Below are 18443 nucleotides of genomic sequence, written 5' to 3'. Positions count from 1 at the left end.
GTTGGTCTCTAAGGTGCTACTAGAAAGAATTTTCTAATCTGACCACTAAATTTTTGCTATTTAATCTTAACCCAGCATGTCAACTCAAAGCAGTGTAAGGTCAAATCATAGCTACTGCATTCATGCCCTAAAGCACCTTCAAAACAGACCAATGCATAATATCTCATCATGATGATTGTCAGTTTGCTATTGGTCTTACCAAAACTCATGAATGCAATCCAGATAGTCCTTTTAAAAATTTAATCCACAAGTTGTTGTTTTAATTGCAGTGTGATAGGCCTGAACAATTACTCTCTACTAAAATCTTTACTTATAGTAAACATTAAGACTGGTCACATTAAGATTATTGTGCTCATGTCCTGCTTGTGGGCTTCCCAGGGACAACTACTCAGCCAGTGAGGGAAGCATGATGCTGTTACAAAGAAGTCTTTGGTCTGAACCAGCAGGGCTCTCTTTTATGTTCTTAAATCTGGTTAAACCGAGCCCTCAGCCCCACCTCCTTCCAAGCCCTATGCTGGAGTTCAAATGAATACAGACGCCTTGTGACTCTCAGGAAGATGTGATGTTCTTTTATTCCTCCCAAAGCGTAAAATGAAGGAGAAAGAGAGAAATAAACAAGACCAGCTGTGCAGTGTGACTCTAGTTTCTTTCTCTAAGCTTCTTATAAGTCTCTCGCGTTACTCCTGTACATTGCTGACAAACGATGTTACAGACTATTTACTTTTCTGCACCTCCGTTCCTTTCTCTACAGCAGTTCCTGGCTACTCTGGCGCCCCTTCCAGGCCCTTATAAAACCAATTCAATAAAATACATAATTGTGTGACTTTTAACTGATCAATTGATTAAATCTGTATAAAATCCTATATGAATAACAGTTCTCATGGGGAAATGAATTACTTCTTGTTTTGAGAAATGGGAACCATACAGCACATCCCAGCAGGAATTCCCTTCTGTTTGAGAGAGAAGAGGCATTCATTCCTTTTCTACTAAACAATGCAGCCCTAGGAGTAAAATGCCCCCTTGCTTTCTGATTCCAACCCCGTGCTTAAACAATTCCTAAAATTCCTGCCTCAGGAACTATGTAACAACCATGAATGAAATGAGTGATTTATAACAAGAGTATAATATTTGTTTGTGTGGACGAACTCTTTGAAGTTGCACCAACTTCTATAATTTCAGAGCAGCTCAGTCTAACCATATCTTATCATATCTTATCATAGCTTCATATCTTTGTATGTCAGCCATTCCCATTTTATAGCCAGGAGGCTGAAGACACTGTACACCAAGAAACACTACACCTTATCCTATAGATCTCCCACTTCAACCAACAATTGCTTTTGCAAATTCCAACTCCCCCCCTTGACAATTGCAATACAAGTTTTAGCTTTAATTCAACTGCATATCCTTCTCCCCTAAGTGTTACATGTCCTTATGATTTCCCAGAACTGCCACAGAAACCTCTAAGACCCAGTTCACACATCATGTCTGTTTTGAAATATATTTTATTATCTTCCCCACAAATACCCTAATGAAATACTAACTGAATAATAATTCAAAGAGACAGCTCCATTGTCACATCCATCTTGCTCTTATAAGGGGTAAGCACGGGGTGGACCTCTTCTTTTAGGAATCTTGCTACCTGTTATGGAAGAAGGGAGGAAAAAGGAATTAAAAGAATAACTTGGACCAAATACTCGTTTAGCCTTAGCATATTAACCAATTACTCCATTCTGCACACTTCCATGTAATTCAGAACACGCAGAAACCGGATAAAGCGAAGACTAGATTTGTCCCCACCCAAAGCACACCAGTTAACAATGAAAAGGAAATGTTAGAAATACAGAAAGTGAATTCTTCCAGATATGGGAGATATGCCAAGAATCTTTCTCAAACTGCTCCTGTTAAAGCCTAACTTTGTTTAACTGGTAAATGAAGAACTGGCTGATACAGGCTACTGGACTACAATGTGCACTGAACCAGTAAGACAGGGTGGGGCAGGCAATTAAATAAAAAGTCGGGAATATGTTGGAGGAAGGTCGGGTAGCAATGGATGAAGGAAATGTCTAAATAGAATAAGGAGGGAGGAACTGGTTCATTTGCAGGGGAGCTTATGGCAGAAGAAACAAAAAAAGGGGGGGTAATGGATGAATTTCTGTCAAATGGAGTGAGAAAGATTACAAGGGAAGACAAAGAAAGAAACAGTCACAGTTAGAGAGCGTAAAGCTCTAGGTGTACTAGAGTCCACGTCAACCTCATAAGAATTTTCCTGTTCTTACCTGCTGGGAAGCACGTCCAGTAAAGGATTTGGGCTCCAAAAGAGATTCCAGTTCTCCATGAATAGGGCTGAAATAAGGATCCGCACGAATACGTTCAATGAGGTCATTATCACCCCCTTCTTGCTTCACAACAGCAGCTGCCTGCTGGGACAGAACCCTTATCTTCTCATGACAATCCTATGAAAAATAAGTCGACATCACATTACAAACCATCAGCAAACATAATAAACATCCTAAGTATCATATACAGGTTTTACAAAAAAAAACTAATGTAGTTGTGGCTCACAATAAAAAAATCCAAAATCCATTGTAGGATTGTATCTATTAGGCCAACCAAAATGTCACAATATAGTCAGGGAGGAAGAGCGAAAAGAGCATAGTGGGGGAAGTGGCTTAGTATTAAAGCCTTAGAAAGTCTGCATTGGTCCTGGTCCTAAGATGGAGTGCAGGAACTCATCAAAAAGAGGCTGAACTAGGCTACCTGGAATGAACAACATTTGAACTGTGGGTGACAAAACTGTTGCAATGCCTGAATTCTCTCTTCAGTGGGTCCTTTTATCATTCAGTCCATTCATAATAGTTCTCTTTTTAATTACACACAAACTGCAGTAAGAAATAGCAAAATTCCATCCTCTTCTGAAACTTTCAGTACTCTGTAGAATATTTTGTGTAGCCAATCACTGCAGAATATTGTCTTACTAACTTATCAGTTCTAGATGCATCAGTACAGAATTAAGATAAAAGTAGCAGCAAACAATGCAACAAACAAAAATAATTCAGATTTTTCTTTAAAAAAAGTGTAGGGTGACAATTTGTCTAATCGCTAAAATTCATACGATACTGAAGAAAGCCAACCTAGAGGCAGCAGGGATCTTGGGTAAAGAACCAAACACTACAGAAGTGAACTGGTTAGTGCTGAACCACAGTTTAAACAACCTTAGTCGGTGCTGAATTTTATAAGGTATTTCCAAAAGCATCCTCGTTCAGCATTATAATAATTAATTTGGAAAAGATAGGCACATTGCAATGTTCCACCTCTGCTTTCTAAATACTAATATAGTGACACTAAAACTGGTGGTAAAACAAAATGAATGCTTTCCCTAGTAGCTGAACTTGTAAAATTTAGTAATAGCTCCACTTTGCAACAGGATGAGACAAAGAGGATGTGCATAACAATGGGGCTAGATTGTGAAACAGCAAAGAGATCAAGATACTGGTGTCATAACTTTCTTCCAACCACTCTACTTCCTGGCCTGAAAAGTCCCTTTAAGGGCCTGTAAATGAGAGCCTACAGTTAGGTACATACCTGGCGATTGCCCCCAGCTTTCACCATAGCCATGATAATATTTTCTGTACACATGAAAGGCAACTCTTGCTGAATACGTCTTCCAATAACCTAAATCAAACATCAAATATAAGTACAGTATTTACAAAATGGACTGGAAAATCCAGTTTCTATGTTACTCTTCATTATTTTATTTATTCAGGGGAGAGATAGCAGCTCTGCAATAAAAGTACACACTTTGAATAGAGAAGGTCCCAGATTGGTAGCACATTAGAAGAACGTCTGCCCAAGTCCTTGAAGAACTGTTTGTTGCCAGTCAGAATAGATAAGACTGGGCTACACGGACAAATAGATTGATCATTTAGAAAGCAGCTTCTACTGCTAGATGGCATGTCCTTCATTAGCCTCAAATTTTATATCATTCCAAACTCTGCTACATCTCATGAATAGTAATAGCTCATTCCTAACTAAAACTGAAGGGAAAAAAATACTGTCTCCTTACAGATGCACACAGATTTAATGTTAAAACAGGAAGCCAAAACAACTTCACCCCACTCCTGTGCAGCAAACCTCTCTTGTTCACAGTAAAAATAACATAGTAATGAATGAATTTTAAAAATGCTTCAAGTTGTCAGTTTTGTCTCACCACCATACTTCAGGGAGTTGTATGACTGCTCTTACTTTTTAAAACGCCACACATGCATTTATTAATTTAAACAGTTATGTGTTAAATGATTTTTTTCCTTCAATATTACAAGAGAAGTAAAAACTATTCAGGGGACGGGTTCTTCTTATAAAAGCTAGTTCATTGGAACTGTGCACAGCTGAAACCTGCTGCTGACTCCTGAAACTGCTATCTTAATCCCTTGAATAGAGGTTCCCATACTTAACTGTGCCCAGCATTCATAAGATTGGACCTGTACTGGGTATCTGCTTCGTAGTGACTGTGACCTACCCATCTGTAAAACCTCATCTAAGCAGCTAAATGGAATTTAACAGTTGACATAAATCAGATCGTTTTTAAAACCTTAGAATCATAGAACTGTAGAGTTGGAAGGGAACACAAGGGCCATCTAGTCCAACCCCCTGCAATGCAGGAAACCTACGCCCAACGTGGGGCTCGAACCCATGACCCCAAGATTAGTCTCATGCTCTACCAGCTGAGCTATTTCCTTCCTTATACATACCCAGGTACTGGAAGTGGGTGCTGATTTATTGCAGTTTTTGAAATTTTCTGTATTTAAAGTACTCATCTCATGTCTGCGAAGGAAGTCGTGCCGTGTGTGTGTGTGCTTAGTTACGTGGAGTTGTGGCTAGGGTTGTTGGTCCTTGCTGTCACCCCTGTGTTAACCGAGTGTGTATTAAAAATACATATTCAACTCACAGTGGCTGTGAAGGGAATACTGATAACAGGAAGCAAGCTGTGTTTCAGGTGACAACACCCTGAAAAACTTCCAAGGGACCCCAGGCTTTTCCCAGAAAACAGTTTGAAAACCACCAATACAGGAGAAAGAGACTGCTCACACTTCCTCTGAGTCTTCTTACCTTGGGATATACCACAAGACCTTCAGAGATATTTTGTAGGGTGCTAAGTATTATGTCAGCAGTGAGGAAGGCTTCAGGTAAACACACGCGCCTGTGGAAAAAGTGACAAGAGTACCAGAATTGGAGGGAGGGAGAAGTTGCAGCATTCCCACAGAAAGGACTTTTTAACAGTTCAGTACTATTTTTTCTTTCCTCATTAATTTGCTTACTCTTCCTATTTTCCACACTAGGCAGTGTTTTAAGGAACATTTTGTTGGGGCGGATGGATCATCCCAGTTCTGTCCTGTGTCAGTTTCGTGTATTCACAAAACTAACTCCATGCCATCCAATTTATGGATAGATGTTTTTAATTTTAAAAATCTGCCCCGTTTTACTGAAAGAACTGCTTATGAGATGGTCCAAGGGTTGCCCCTTTTGTCAACATTTTACAGCTACTTGGGGAACTGAACACTTCCTCCGTTGTACATTTTCTTTGTACAATTCTGCATGTTGTGATATACAGTTGCTTTCTGGGAGCATTTTAAAACAGATACTTTACTGTGTAGCTTTGGAGGAGATATTGGCTGCTCTAAGTAGCTGGTCAGGTTTTAAAGAAAGAGGGAGCCCTTGCTCACCTCCTAAGTACAGTACAGAAGCAGGCATGGATTTGTTCATTGATTATGTGTCTTAATCCACAAATCTAAGTTCTGAGTCACACATGAATCCAATGGGGGCAAAATGAGCAAGAATCCTCTGCACCTCCAGCTTAGCTTTCAGAAATTACACCCTTCAGTGGTGGCCTTGTACATTTTATACTTGTTTAAAAAGGTTCCACTGAAATGACAGAGGTTCACTTCAAAGTAAGTATGTTTAGTATTTTGGGTGCAGTTCACAATATCATAGAAAGATCCGTTAGTTTCTAAATGTATTTTGAAAACAAATAATCTCTCTACTTCATGACCTAGCGACAAGAACCAGGAATGTACCTGTTTGCACTATCATCTAAAGTGCGCTCAAACCACTGCACAGATGCTGTCTGAAGGGGGTCCTGGATCAGAATCATAAGATGACGAGCTAAGCTGCAACATCGCTCTGAACGCATGGGATTCCGTTTATAAGCCATGGCACTTGAACCTGTACAATGGGAGGGTTGAGGGGGATGGGCAACAGGAGAAGGAAGAGTGTGCAAATGAGAAGGAGGAAGAATAAAAAACAAGAATGTTAAACATAGTGTGCCTTTCTAAAGTTCTTTCACCGTCTGCTCCAGTTATCAGCAAACAATCCTCAACAATATACAAGAATTTTGAATAGACAGCAGAGCCTGCATACAAAAATGTATAGATTCGGGTGTTCAAGTTAGGGTACAAAGGAAAATAGGTTGGCTAACTTCATGGTGACATCAGATGACCAAAGGGGTGGCCTCCCACCTGTCAGTGGCCCATGGAGTGAGTTGGAGAGAGCATAACATAGCTAGGCTACTTCTAAATCTATTAGTTAAATTTAGCACGTGTATTTGTATCAAAATTACCATCATTAAGGTTAGGGAAGGGGAGCCTGTGGCCATCCAGATGTTTTGGGCAGCTCCCATAAACCTCTGTCAGCACTGGCCAAGGATGGTGGGAACTGGAAGTCCACCAACCAACATCAAAGGGTCCATAGGTTCCCCATCCCAATGTAGAATGGGAACAGGTTGCAGTGAGCTTTTGGCCTGTACACTCCGCCCTCTCACACAGAAGGGAAAAGAGTGAAAACTTATGCTCTCACTTTAAAATAAACCAGAGTTTCACATTATACTTAAACTTGGGGGCTTGTGGTTTGTTCTACCCAAGGTTAACTAGCAAACTGGGATCCAGGTATAGGACGGTATATAAATTAAATATAGCAGCAGCAGTAGCAGCAGCAGCAACAACAACAACAACAGTTTCTGGGAGGAGGTTACAATAATTTTAATTGGGATTTTTATTAAAGTGATACAAAACAGTACCAATAACAAGGCAAAAATTAAGCAATAAAGCATAGTCAAACTAGATAGGGTCACAATAGAGAATGAAAATAACCAGTGGGAAAAATTATATCAGTTATACCATATATTACATAAATTAATCATTGTTTTTAAGATGTATTGAAAACAAAACAAAAGTCGGTAAGAAGTTGAAAAGACCTTTGTATTTCAGTATTGGGCCCTCCAGAGGGCAAGTCTTGACACAAATTGTGGCTTGTGCTTTACCTGCAAACCTTGACTGGAAACCAAACTATGGTTTTAATTCTTTGTTTGCAACACAAGTGTAAAATATAGATTTCCACTTTGCCTCAGAACAGGCAATGAGGAATCACTGCATGCAAGACAGAGAGTAGTGTGTGAGGCCAAGGTTCCTCGACTGTTCAGTTTCATAGCATTAGGGCATGGTTTGGAATTACATCTAAAGCAGCCCATTATCTCACTTTCTCAGGAGTCACAGTTTCAGACTCCTTACAGCAATTTGTTAGATAGCTAGCAAAGCAGTAGCTTCAGAAATTTAATTTGCTGGTAACTGTATGCATGCATGTACTCCTTAACTGTCTTGTACATAAAAATGGGATGTAAATGTACCAGCTGATCCACTCCATGTTTACACATATTCCATTTTTATTTTAATTTCAACCATTCAACTTCAAAAGGGCGATCAATACAGGTTAATTTAAAAACAACAGCAAAATTGTGTTTCTACAGCCATTGCTTACCAATTTGGTCTTTCTCAAAAGGTTCCTCTAATTCTTTGAGGTTGGCCAGAAGGCGAATATCAGTACATATCTGGAGAAAAACAACTCTAATTAGTTCAGACACTGTTTCTGGGCAGCATTAGTATCCATCAGAAATCTTGGAGCTGGTTCATTTTACTAACCACTGGGGAGAAAAAGAGATTGATTCACTTCAGATGCAGACACAGACTTACAGCATGCAGGATCTCACAATTAGCACTGAGTCTATGATACAAAGAAATAGTATAAAAATTTCCATCATCTTATTTTAAAGGAAATAGGATAAATTCTGAATATGAGCATATTCCCCACCCCAAAACATACAGATAAGAATTCAAACCTACTATACAAGTGACTCTCAACTTACGCTGGGGTTACATTGTGGGGATAGCACATAAAGCCAAAACCACATATAGTCAATACACATTGGGTTCACTAGTGGGTGGGATTGCCAAAGTCTTTTTTCCCAGATGTCTACCCCCCTGAGTCGCTCTCCCAACTTCCGGACACTATGCATTGCTTCTGCTTACTGGCAGAAAGAGGCAAGGCAGTAGCAGGAATGGTGGACTGGCTCACTTTCACTTTTTCAGCCATCTATAATTCAATAGATCTAGGATATCTCCTAGATATCAGGTATACTACAGAAATCTGTGTTAAACACAGGAGAAAAGCAAAACATCAGAATGTGACCACAGCTTCTAGAAGCTTGAAACCTCTAAAGAAATAATTTATGTGGCTGTGCAATTCAAGTAGGCATCCAATTGAGCCCCTATTCTCAGTGGTGCCTTTGAATATAGAATTTGAAGTAGTTCTTACCTTATGTACAGATGCCCCTAGACTGGCCAGAACAGAAATAACTTCAATATCCACTTTGCGACTGTACGTCTGCCCTGTGACGATATAAGCGCTGAAACCAAACACAAAAGATAAAGCTTCATGAAGTTTAACAGAGCCTATAAATGAGATTGAGAGAGCATGCAACAAGGAATTAATATCACACAACATCAACTGGTTCCTTGTCCCTCATTTTATATCTGCTTCCTGATCCAGTGAAGGTACAGTATTTGTTTGAAACAATCTAGAGAAATTCTTTGTGTGACTGTACAGTTCAGTTTAACATGCAGTAGCGTAGCAGAAAAAAAGGGAAACATGCATTCACATGGAGAAGAGCAAGACTGCAAAGGACTAAGATGGGAGGAAGTTTCATTACAAATCTACATCATGGAGTAGATTATGTAAGCGCAACCTTTCCCCTAATAGCTCCTAGCAGTTAGCCACAACAGAGGGAATGTTAATTGCAGAGCAGAATCCGAATTTATACATGGGTCCAGAGGTGCTCATCTTAAGAATGCAGAAGGGCCATAGTTTAATGGCAGGCTTTGCATATATAAGATTACAGCTTCAATTAATGATATCTCCAAGTAAGGCTGGAAGCTCTGGAAAACCATGCTGCCAGTCAGTTAGTCCAGATATGACAGTACTAAGTGTAAGACAACACCAATGGTCTGACTCGGTATAAAGGCAGATTACTGTGTTCTTTAAGCGGTAAAGGCAAGGAAGGAGAGGTTTTTTTGTTTGTTTTTTTACATACCGCTTAAATCCCGCCATTGCAGTCACCAGCCTGTCCAGCTCCTCCACCTCAGGGGAAAAATAGATAGGAACCTCACTCAGAATGCAGTGGCTGAAGTAGGAATGATTGTGCCTCTTGCACCATTCTGAGCACTATAGGTGTTTTGCTGATGTAATCACTATATTGCCTTATGCTCAATCTGCTGTCTGCTTCCCACAGAAATAAAAATTATTCTGTAGGTCTCATGCAAATTTAATATTAGCAAAAGCCCTAGAATGAAATGTCCCAGGAAGCAACTTTGCTTGTTTCTTGATTGGGGCATAAGGTGCACCTTACGGATACTCTGAATGCTGATTTAGAACTATTTTTTTTACTGGTTTTGCTGTGGGATTTTGTTGTTTTTAGATGCTGTTTCAATAGTTTCTTCCACTACAGCTCAGGATGCTTATGTTGAATGGCAGCCTGTGATTATCACTACATAATACAACAGTCAAGTGTTCCCAAACTAATTGCAATTCAAAACTGACACTTGGTGGGGATACGTACTTTCTCATGATCTCCTTCAAAAAGCTGCAAAAAGCTGGCCTGTGTACCAGTGGTGCCTTTTACACCACGAAATCTCAACTCATTTCGTGCCCGCTCAAGATTGTGGAGGTCCATGCAGAGATCTTGGATCCACAGACAACAGCGTTTACCCACAGTAGTCAGCTGGGCAGGCCTAAAAGAACACAGAATATGATTCAAGAATAAGCCCGTACAGCTTCATTCATGTTACAATACAGTGTTTGCACTTGATGCTTTGCAATAATTTCTATCACAGTTTCTTTCAGAATCTGTGATTCATTTAGTTCTCCGGAGTTTAATCTTGCACAGTAGCAATTAAAGTCCATTGATCTGAGGGTGAATAACAGAAATGGGGTAGAAATGGGAGCAGCATCTACAGAATTAAATGAGTATTTGTATGAGTTACTTACTGGTAGTGAGTGAAGCCCAAGGTGGGCAAGTCAGCATACTTCTCAGCAAAGTCTGCAAGACGGCTGATCACCCTGGCAAGCTAGCAAGATTGAAGGAAAGAAGGAAAACATGAGGGAAGTCACAAAATAATTATTTACATTTTTATCCAATTCTCCTTTCAAGAGGGGTAGGGCAGAATACAAGGTTCTTCATTCTATATAGAGAGAGAATCTGAATCATTCTCCAAGAAGAATTGTAAAATGCTTAGAGAGAAAAATATATAACTTAATATGATGCCTCTTTATTATTATTACTGTACTGCTACTGCTACTGCTACAATTATTATTAGTTATTTCATTTAGGTGTGAGCCTTGCAGAGTGAGGGATTTATAACAGAACATATATAAAACAGTTAAAACATCTAAATACATAAAAACTATATGTGTGTGTGTGTGTTTAAAACAACAGCATATATAAAAAAATCAATTCATTTTATATTATGAACTCTGTATGAACACAACTGGAATCCAACATTGATCAGGTGCCTTGTAAAATAACTACTTTTTTCTCAGTGTCTTGCCAGCTCCTAATTGTTTCTAGTTAACTCTGGCAAACAGCCACTTGGAATCAATAGCACCCACCTCTTAAAAACTGTGCGTCTCACCTTGGGAAGAAGCAGGTTGAATCCATCCCGGATAACTATCAAGTCCTAACAGAAAAAGGAATAAAACAGTCAGCCATTCACAATTTTATTCAATAGCCACATGCTTATCTACACTCTCCTTTCTATTTTAATCGTTTTTATTAATTTTTTCACTTTAACAAACCAATCAAATCACATTAAATACTCCAAATTATACATAAACATATCAAATAATCCAAATATTCTGCAAAATTATAATTTTTTCGACTTCCCATGCTTCAAACATGAAGAGCTCCGATCAACATCAAATTTCATTTGCATTCCATAGTCATTTCCGATGATTCCCCTAATTCCTTTTGATATTATCCTTCATTCTTTCTTCACAGCCTCTGAGTTTTTCAGACAAGCGAGATAAAACAAGCAAAGATAGATTGCTGTGTGGCTTTAATGTCGATGATTCTCCCATAAATTGTAGTGCCTCCTCGCACATTGATGCTTATGCCAAATCCAAAAGTCATTGCAACTGGCCGTTGCCATCTCACACAGTTCTGATAAAATCCAAACTAAGCGACAGCTCAGTACTTCTTTCAGACCAGCTGCTTAACCTAAGCCTTTCCAGGGGGAGATTACCCAGTCAGACTGGACATACACATGTAATGAGACTCTCCTTTCAGGGTAATTTGCAATTTCCATAAAGAAAAATGAGTATAACTAACATTCTCTTTGTGTATCAAGTAATCAAGTAGTCTACTGTGCACAAGCATTTATTTTGGTTACTCTCAAATTCACTTGTGCCTCAAAGGGATCAGCATTACCTCTGTGCCACCCAAGAGAGTGAAAATGAAGAGGGTTATCTCACTCAGAACTTTACTGGATTTTGAATTTTTAGCTGTACGATACTTATCTTTGTCTTTTTAAGAAAGAAAAAATATTGCTGATACTTTACAAGCTTGGTATTTCAGATAGTAAAGCAGGGATAGCAAAGAACCATTACAGTGGTACCTCTAGTTACGAAATTAATTCATTCCAGAGGTCCGTTCTTAACCTGAAACTGTTCTTAATTAGAGGCGTGCTTTTGCTAATGGGGCCTCTTGCTGCCGCTGTGCCACCGGCACACAATTTCCGTTCTCATCCTGGGGCAAAGTTCTCAACTCGAGGTAACTCTTCCAGGTTAGCGGAGTTTATAACCTGAAGCATTTGTAACCTGAGGCGTTTGTAACTCGAGGTACCACTGTATAGTGATTCAGCCCAGCTTATGGAGAACAATTTCATAACATTGTTTTACCGTATTATCTCCCACGTAGCAGGAAGTTGCTCCAAGGTGAATTATTCCTGCAGCCTTTGGACAACAGTGGGCAAATGTATGCACATGGGCCATTACATCATGACGTAATCGTTTCTCCTCCTCAGCTGCCATCTTGAAATCTATGCTGTCTAGTTTTGCTTCCATTTCCTGTATTTGCTCATCTGTGATGGGTAGACCCAGTGACTGCAAGGCGGAAAAAACCTGAAGTTAACCAACACATGACCCACTATTCAAGGACACCCCCACCAGTAAGATCACTGAATTTACACAATCCACTAGGATCTTATTCTTATGCAACTTTCAGAATCAGGGATGGGTGACATAAAGCCCAGTTTATGCAATATTAATTTTTAACTACTGAGGTTAAAATCCAAAGTCCCAAGGTTATTACTGTTCTGAATGAGTTAATTTTAAAAGAACACTTCATTGCAATTAATATTAGAACAAAATGTTATTCTTACAGATCACAACAATTTGATTTAAATAAAAACATAAAAGAATTGTGTTATTTCTCTTTTTTAATTTTGCTGATTTACTACAGAGTTTATTTCATTTTCTACCTTCTATATTCAAGCAGGTACTTCAATTTTGTCTCTGGCGGTAAGTGTACCAAATAGCTTTAAAAATGGAAAGAGACAGCAGACTAAAAAGACCGGAGCTGCCTCAATCTTGAATGTCAACCCAGTTGTATGAAAAGGTACTATAATGCTCTATCTACAGTACAAAGGATTTTTTCAGAGTTCTAAAGGAAGCCATTGTAATTGACTCAACTAGGCTTTCTGAAAACACTACCCAGAATTTGCTGTAATTGACTAAAGTCTCCATAACCGTCTTTTTACACCTTTTTCAATTTTTCAGAGGAAAAATAAAGTTGTGCTTTGCCTTTCCATGATTTGTATGTAACATCACATCTATTATCCTAACCCGCCTGCAGAATCTTAGGTGCCTCATTTACCTTCTGCTGCTGTTCCCACTGAATGCAATTTAAATTAAAAAAAAAAACAAGCAGGAATGTTGCTTATATAAAAACAAAGGCAAACAGCACTCTTAAAGACACTGAATCCCCTACAACTAGAAATCTAATCATATCCCATGTCAGATTGAAGGGAGATCTACTGGGGATAGTTAGTAGCAATCTGACATAACCCTGTTGAAACGAACAGGTGCTGTGTGTCTGTCTCTCCGTTTCCAGCTGAAGATCAAGACCAGAGTTGTAACTTCTTAGGAATGTGAACATACAGATAAAAATAACAGGCTCCCCAACTCACATTAAAGCACAAGATATGTTACAACAACATCTGCCATGCTTTCAGAAAAGATGGTTCTGTTCAGATAATAGAACTGACTTTTGCTTATGTGACTTGGTAAAGCAATATGTACACTGCTATATAATAAAATAATCATAAGATCTAGGATCTTATGAGGATCTAGAGACCCTCACCCATTTGATGTTTGCTCTTATGTAGCAATAAATATTTGGTTTTCGCAGAGAAAGTGGCATGGGGGGGGGAAGCGCTTGGACAGAGAATTTTGCCTTGAAATCCAATGCCCTTTTTGTGCAAGGGGGATTATTGGGTTTGTTTTTGTTCTTATTTTTATTATGTATTTTGTGTCTTTTGTATTATAATTTATGTTGTGAACCATCCTGAGATCTACAGATGAAGGGTGGTATACAAAATTAATAATTGTTTAAAAACAAAAATAGAAAAGTGGAGAGAAGCGTAGATGAGCTCTTTGTTAAGTTGTAAATCCCACACTCTAAAACTTTATATGGCAAAACTTAATAGCTACTATGATATATTGTACTTCAGCAAATGACAACCTTTGTTAAAACATCTTCACTGGCTTCCCACATGTTCCTGGGCCAGGTTCAAAGTTATTGTGCTGATTATATATCAACACAAGTCCTGGTCTCTATTATCAGAGATAAAGAACTGGTCTCTATTATTTTTGCAAGGCTTTCAGAGCATACCACTCGTCCCTTGGTTCGCTTTATACTTTACTAGGAGAAATACCTAAATGTTCTATAAGAGGAATTTGAATGGAAATCACTGTGGTCAGCTAAGCCTCACAAATCTGTCCCATCATATGTGAAGGAATGCTCAAAGTTGTGCACAGATGGAATAGTACACCTGTGCAGATGTCTCATATTATACTGCAACCAATACAGGATTGCTGGCAGGCCTGTGGGCTCCAGGAAATATTTTTCTATCTTTGGTGGGAATGCCCTCTGCTCTCATAATTCTGATCCCAGTTTTATAAAGAAATACTTAAAATAATTAAATAATCTGCTCAGGCTTATCCACAACTGTCACTACTGAATTTGTGGACTGATAATAGGAAAGCTTGTCACACTAAATAATTTTTGACATGGATCCTAGCTGCTGCTAGGATTTCAATAATCTAGCTATGGAAAGAAAAAAATCTACATTGGTCTTTGTGGTATAAGAATTTATGGACTTTTGGTTATTGCGTGTTTCCAGAGTAATGGGAGAACCCAGAACACCTTCTACATCATTTAGCAGGATTTTATTTCTTATGCTTTGAATGTACATACAATAGTCACCACCCATGATAGCCTGAGAAACATGGATGCCTCAATGTATATTGGTGTGTTTCAATTTCTTTTTCTTTGTTTGTTTCTTTGTGGTACAATGTAACACCCTGCTACTAATACTTCTGGGTTGTCAGAAATAAATACAAAATTTAAAAAGATCTAGAAAGTCCTGAACAACTTGGATCCAGGATACTTTAAGGACCACATGGTACCATTTAAAGATTTTTTGAGGGTAAGTGAATCCCACTAAGAGTTGTAATAGTTTAACATTTGGATCAGAAGATAAAATCCACTTTGTTTATTCTTGATTGACAAAATCACTTTGTGAGGTATAATACACATTAGATAAAGTGCTATTGCATGATAGTCAGGGTCAATCCCCTTTGGGCTGAGGTGGCATATGAAATGTTACCTACGGCTAAGCAAACAACCTTGTATCTTCTGTATGGTTTAGAGTGACGCAGAGGTTTGTGCAACCAACATGTTTGGAATATTGCTTCCATCCCCTTGGTGACTGATAAATTGCATTGAAATGCACACACTTACAACATACCACCTCTGCAGTGACCTCGAGCATGGTAATCAGAAGAGAAGAGTCTTTGGGTGGCTTTAAAAAGAGGATTAGATAAATTCATAGAGGTAAAGGCTATCAATAGCTACTAGCCTCAATGAATATGTTCTGCCTCCATGATCAGAGACAGTATGCTTCCGAGTACGTTTCTAGAAACTATTTTATCTAATGGTCATTGTCATATTGTTGCAATCAGATGAGAACAGCAAAAATGTAACTCTGCATAAGGCTCCTGATGCAACAATGGACACTCACAATATGAGCAGATGCCTATAAAAAAGTTACATTGGAACTCTCAGCCTTTTCCAGGTGAATAGGATACTAGAATCTGGTGAGAAATGAAGAACCACAGCACATTTACTAGACATAAGTACCACACACTACACTGTTGCATTAATTAAAAGAAAACTTTTAAATTTAGAAGTCGAGTGCAACGATTTTACTTCTGCAATTTGTATACTGCTTGATCACAGTTCTCTCTAAGTGGTGATGCTCCTTTTGTTTCTGAGCAACTGTTGCTGCTAAACACAATATAGCCTTACAACTGTGCAACAGTATCAAAAAATGTATATAAAGTGCTATTAACAAAACACCACAATTTGGAGAAGCCAACCCGATGTATTTGGGATGCCTACAAACAAGATGCGAGCATAACAACACTTTTGCTCTTGTTTCCTGGCGATCAATACTCGAAGCTGTGCTATATCCGATCAGATCCTTCAGGCCATAAGACATCCTATATCACCTGAATACACAGACAGCCATAACCCTCTTCAATGGGTAAAATCCCCTTTTAAAGCCGCCTAAAGTGGCAGCCATCACTACCTTCTTGTGGCAGCAAATTCCCTAGTTTAACTAAGCACCGAGTAGAGGCGGGGGGGGGGGGGGAGAGATGTGTGTGTGATTAATTTTGGCTGCCTACCATTCAACTTCACTGGATGACTCTCTAGTTCTAGTGCATTATTAACGAACTGGGCAGATGTACACACACAGAGAGAAGTATCAAAACAAAATCAAAAATTCTTTCCAGTAGCACCTTAGAGACCAACTGAGTTTGTTCTTGGTATGAGCTTTCGTGTGCATGCACACTTCTTATCTGAAGAAGTGTGCATGCACACGAAAGCTCATACCAAGAACAAACTCAGTTGGTCTCTAAGATGCTACTGGAAAGAATTTTTGATTTTGTTTTGACTATGGCAGACCAACACGGCTACCCACCTGTAACTGTAGAGAGAAGTATAAATGACATGTAGGTAGGCAAATATAGTAGTGGCGTCAAACAGAACGGGCATGTTTGTTGCCCCTTCACCTGTTGCGCAAAAGGAGGTCTGTTAGCATTGTGTGTGTGTGTGTGTGTGTGTGTCAGGGTCAGTAAAGCTGCAAATGCCACAACCCCCATTGCCTCTCCACTTAATGGTCTGGCACAGACACGAACCCGCGCGCGCCCACCTTCTCAGCCTTGGCCAAATAAAGCCAGAGGCGCCGCCAGGTGCTGAACTTCTTCCTCTCGCTGAAGTTAAAAGCCATGTCGGGGCTGGCGTAGCGCGAGACGAGAGGGGAGCGGTAGCGGCAGAAAGGATCCTCCTCGGCCATCGTGGAGAAGGTCCCGCGCAGGGAAGCGACACCCAACCCGAGAGAAGCAGCAGCAACCCGCAGGCGAAAGGGAGGCAGCTGCCCGAGGACAGTAATAAAGGGAGCGGAGAGGTCCCGCCCTTAGGCCCGCCCCCAACTCAACCTCACCTCCGGCATCTCCGGCCCCCTTCCGGTTCGCCCGCGACTGGATTTGGGCAAGGTCGGGGTCGCATCGACCCCTGCTGCTTGGGAGGCTGCACTGCAGCCCTCGCTCCCCTCAGAGTTACCAGTAATTCTCCAGGCGTACTTTTAAGGAGTCCCTGTTGGCTGCCAACCCCCGAAGAGGTTTTGAGGGGTCTCAGCAAAATTCTTACTGAAAATAGCTTCCATTGTTGCAGTGGGGTTGGGGAACCTTATTCCGTGTTAGGGATTGTTAGGAATAATGAATGCATCGATTCCTTTATATAAACTAGTGGGGAACGCCTGGCATTTCCATGTTTTTTTTTTGGGGGGGGGGGGAATATAAAGTATGGTATGGCCCCGCTTTGAATATTGCTTGCCCCAGTTTATGGTGGAGTTGGAAGAATTAGAGATGGGTCTATTACAAAATGGTCTTAAGATCTCATTGCCCCAACTGTGTGTGGATATCTGGAGCACTTATGTATTATAACTTGCATGTTTAAGATTTGTGTACCAATGGTGATCTACCGTTGATACTAGTATTATTTGTATGCTATTTTTCCTCTCCTTTCTTCAACTTTAATTTACCTTGTTTGCTTTTATCTTTTTTTCCTTTCCTTGTTACATTTGCAAATAAATAATAATTTAAAAGGGGGTAGCTAAAATCAGCAAGAGATATGATCTTCCATGTAAGCAAAGGCCCAAGAGATTAGATTTTAAGTAGTATCTGTATGAGCTGCCTTTGCATATGCTTATTAACATATGTAGTGTGGACAGACTGTTAACAGAAATGTCTTGTTACACTAGAACTTGGAGATTCCTCTGCAGGAACAGATTTGCATTAAATTCACAGAAGGCCAAAGGAAGTACTTTACATAGCAAAATAAACTTGTGGAGTTCACTGCCATGAGTTATGTTGAGGACTACTAGCTTAGGACGCGGGTGGCACTGTAGTCTAAACCACTGAGCCTAGGGCTTGCTGATCTGAAGGTCGGGTGACGGGGTGAGCTCCCATTGCTCGGTCCCAGATCCTGCCAACATAGCAGTTTGAAAGCATGTCAAAGTGCAAGTAGATAAATAGGTACCGCTCCAGCGGAAAGGTAAACGGCGTTTCCGTGCGTTGCTCTGGTTTTGCCAGAAGCGGCTTAGTCATGCTGCCACATGACCAGAAAAAACTGTGGACAAACGTTGGCTCCCTCGGTCAGTAAAGCAAGATGAGCACCGCAACCCCAGAGTCGTTCGTGACTGGACTTAACTGTCAGGGGT

At 39.8% G+C, this 18443-nt stretch overlaps 1 protein-coding gene across 1 annotated transcript; it reads right to left on the bottom strand.

The window, feature by feature from the left end:
- Nucleotides 1-1484: 1484 nt before the first annotated feature.
- Nucleotides 1485-17080, bottom strand: ADSL (adenylosuccinate lyase). The gene is made up of 13 exons (XM_033161795.1): nt 16875-17080; nt 12277-12480; nt 11013-11057; nt 10369-10448; nt 9941-10112; nt 9416-9462; nt 8641-8731; nt 7807-7876; nt 6072-6219; nt 5107-5197; nt 3583-3672; nt 2277-2453; nt 1485-1639 (listed from the first exon to the last, which is right to left on the bottom strand). The coding sequence occupies exons 1-13, from the start codon at nt 17016-17018 to the stop codon at nt 1553-1555; spliced, it is 1446 nt and encodes a 481-aa protein (XP_033017686.1). The 5' UTR covers nt 17019-17080; the 3' UTR covers nt 1485-1552.
- Nucleotides 17081-18443: the final 1363 nt, after the last annotated feature.

The sequence above is a fragment of the Lacerta agilis genome, chromosome 10 (genome assembly GCF_009819535.1).
Source record: "Lacerta agilis isolate rLacAgi1 chromosome 10, rLacAgi1.pri, whole genome shotgun sequence".
Taxonomy (NCBI): domain Eukaryota; kingdom Metazoa; phylum Chordata; class Lepidosauria; order Squamata; family Lacertidae; genus Lacerta; species Lacerta agilis.
This window is presented reverse-complemented; position numbering and strand designations above follow the sequence as displayed.

Excerpts from the sequence above, each read along its gene's own strand:
- ADSL (XM_033161795.1), bottom strand. The coding sequence starts at position 17,018 with ATGGCCGAGGAGGATCCTTTCTGCCGCTACCGCTCCCCTCTCGTCTCG. Across the intron at positions 7,877-8,640 it reads TAGGGGCATCTGTACATAAG|ATATGTACTGATATTCGCCT; the intron begins GTAAGAACTACT and ends GTTTTTCTCCAG. Across the intron at positions 2,454-3,582 it reads AAGCTGGGGGCAATCGCCAG|GATTGTCATGAGAAGATAAG; the intron begins GTATGTACCTAA and ends TATTTTTCATAG.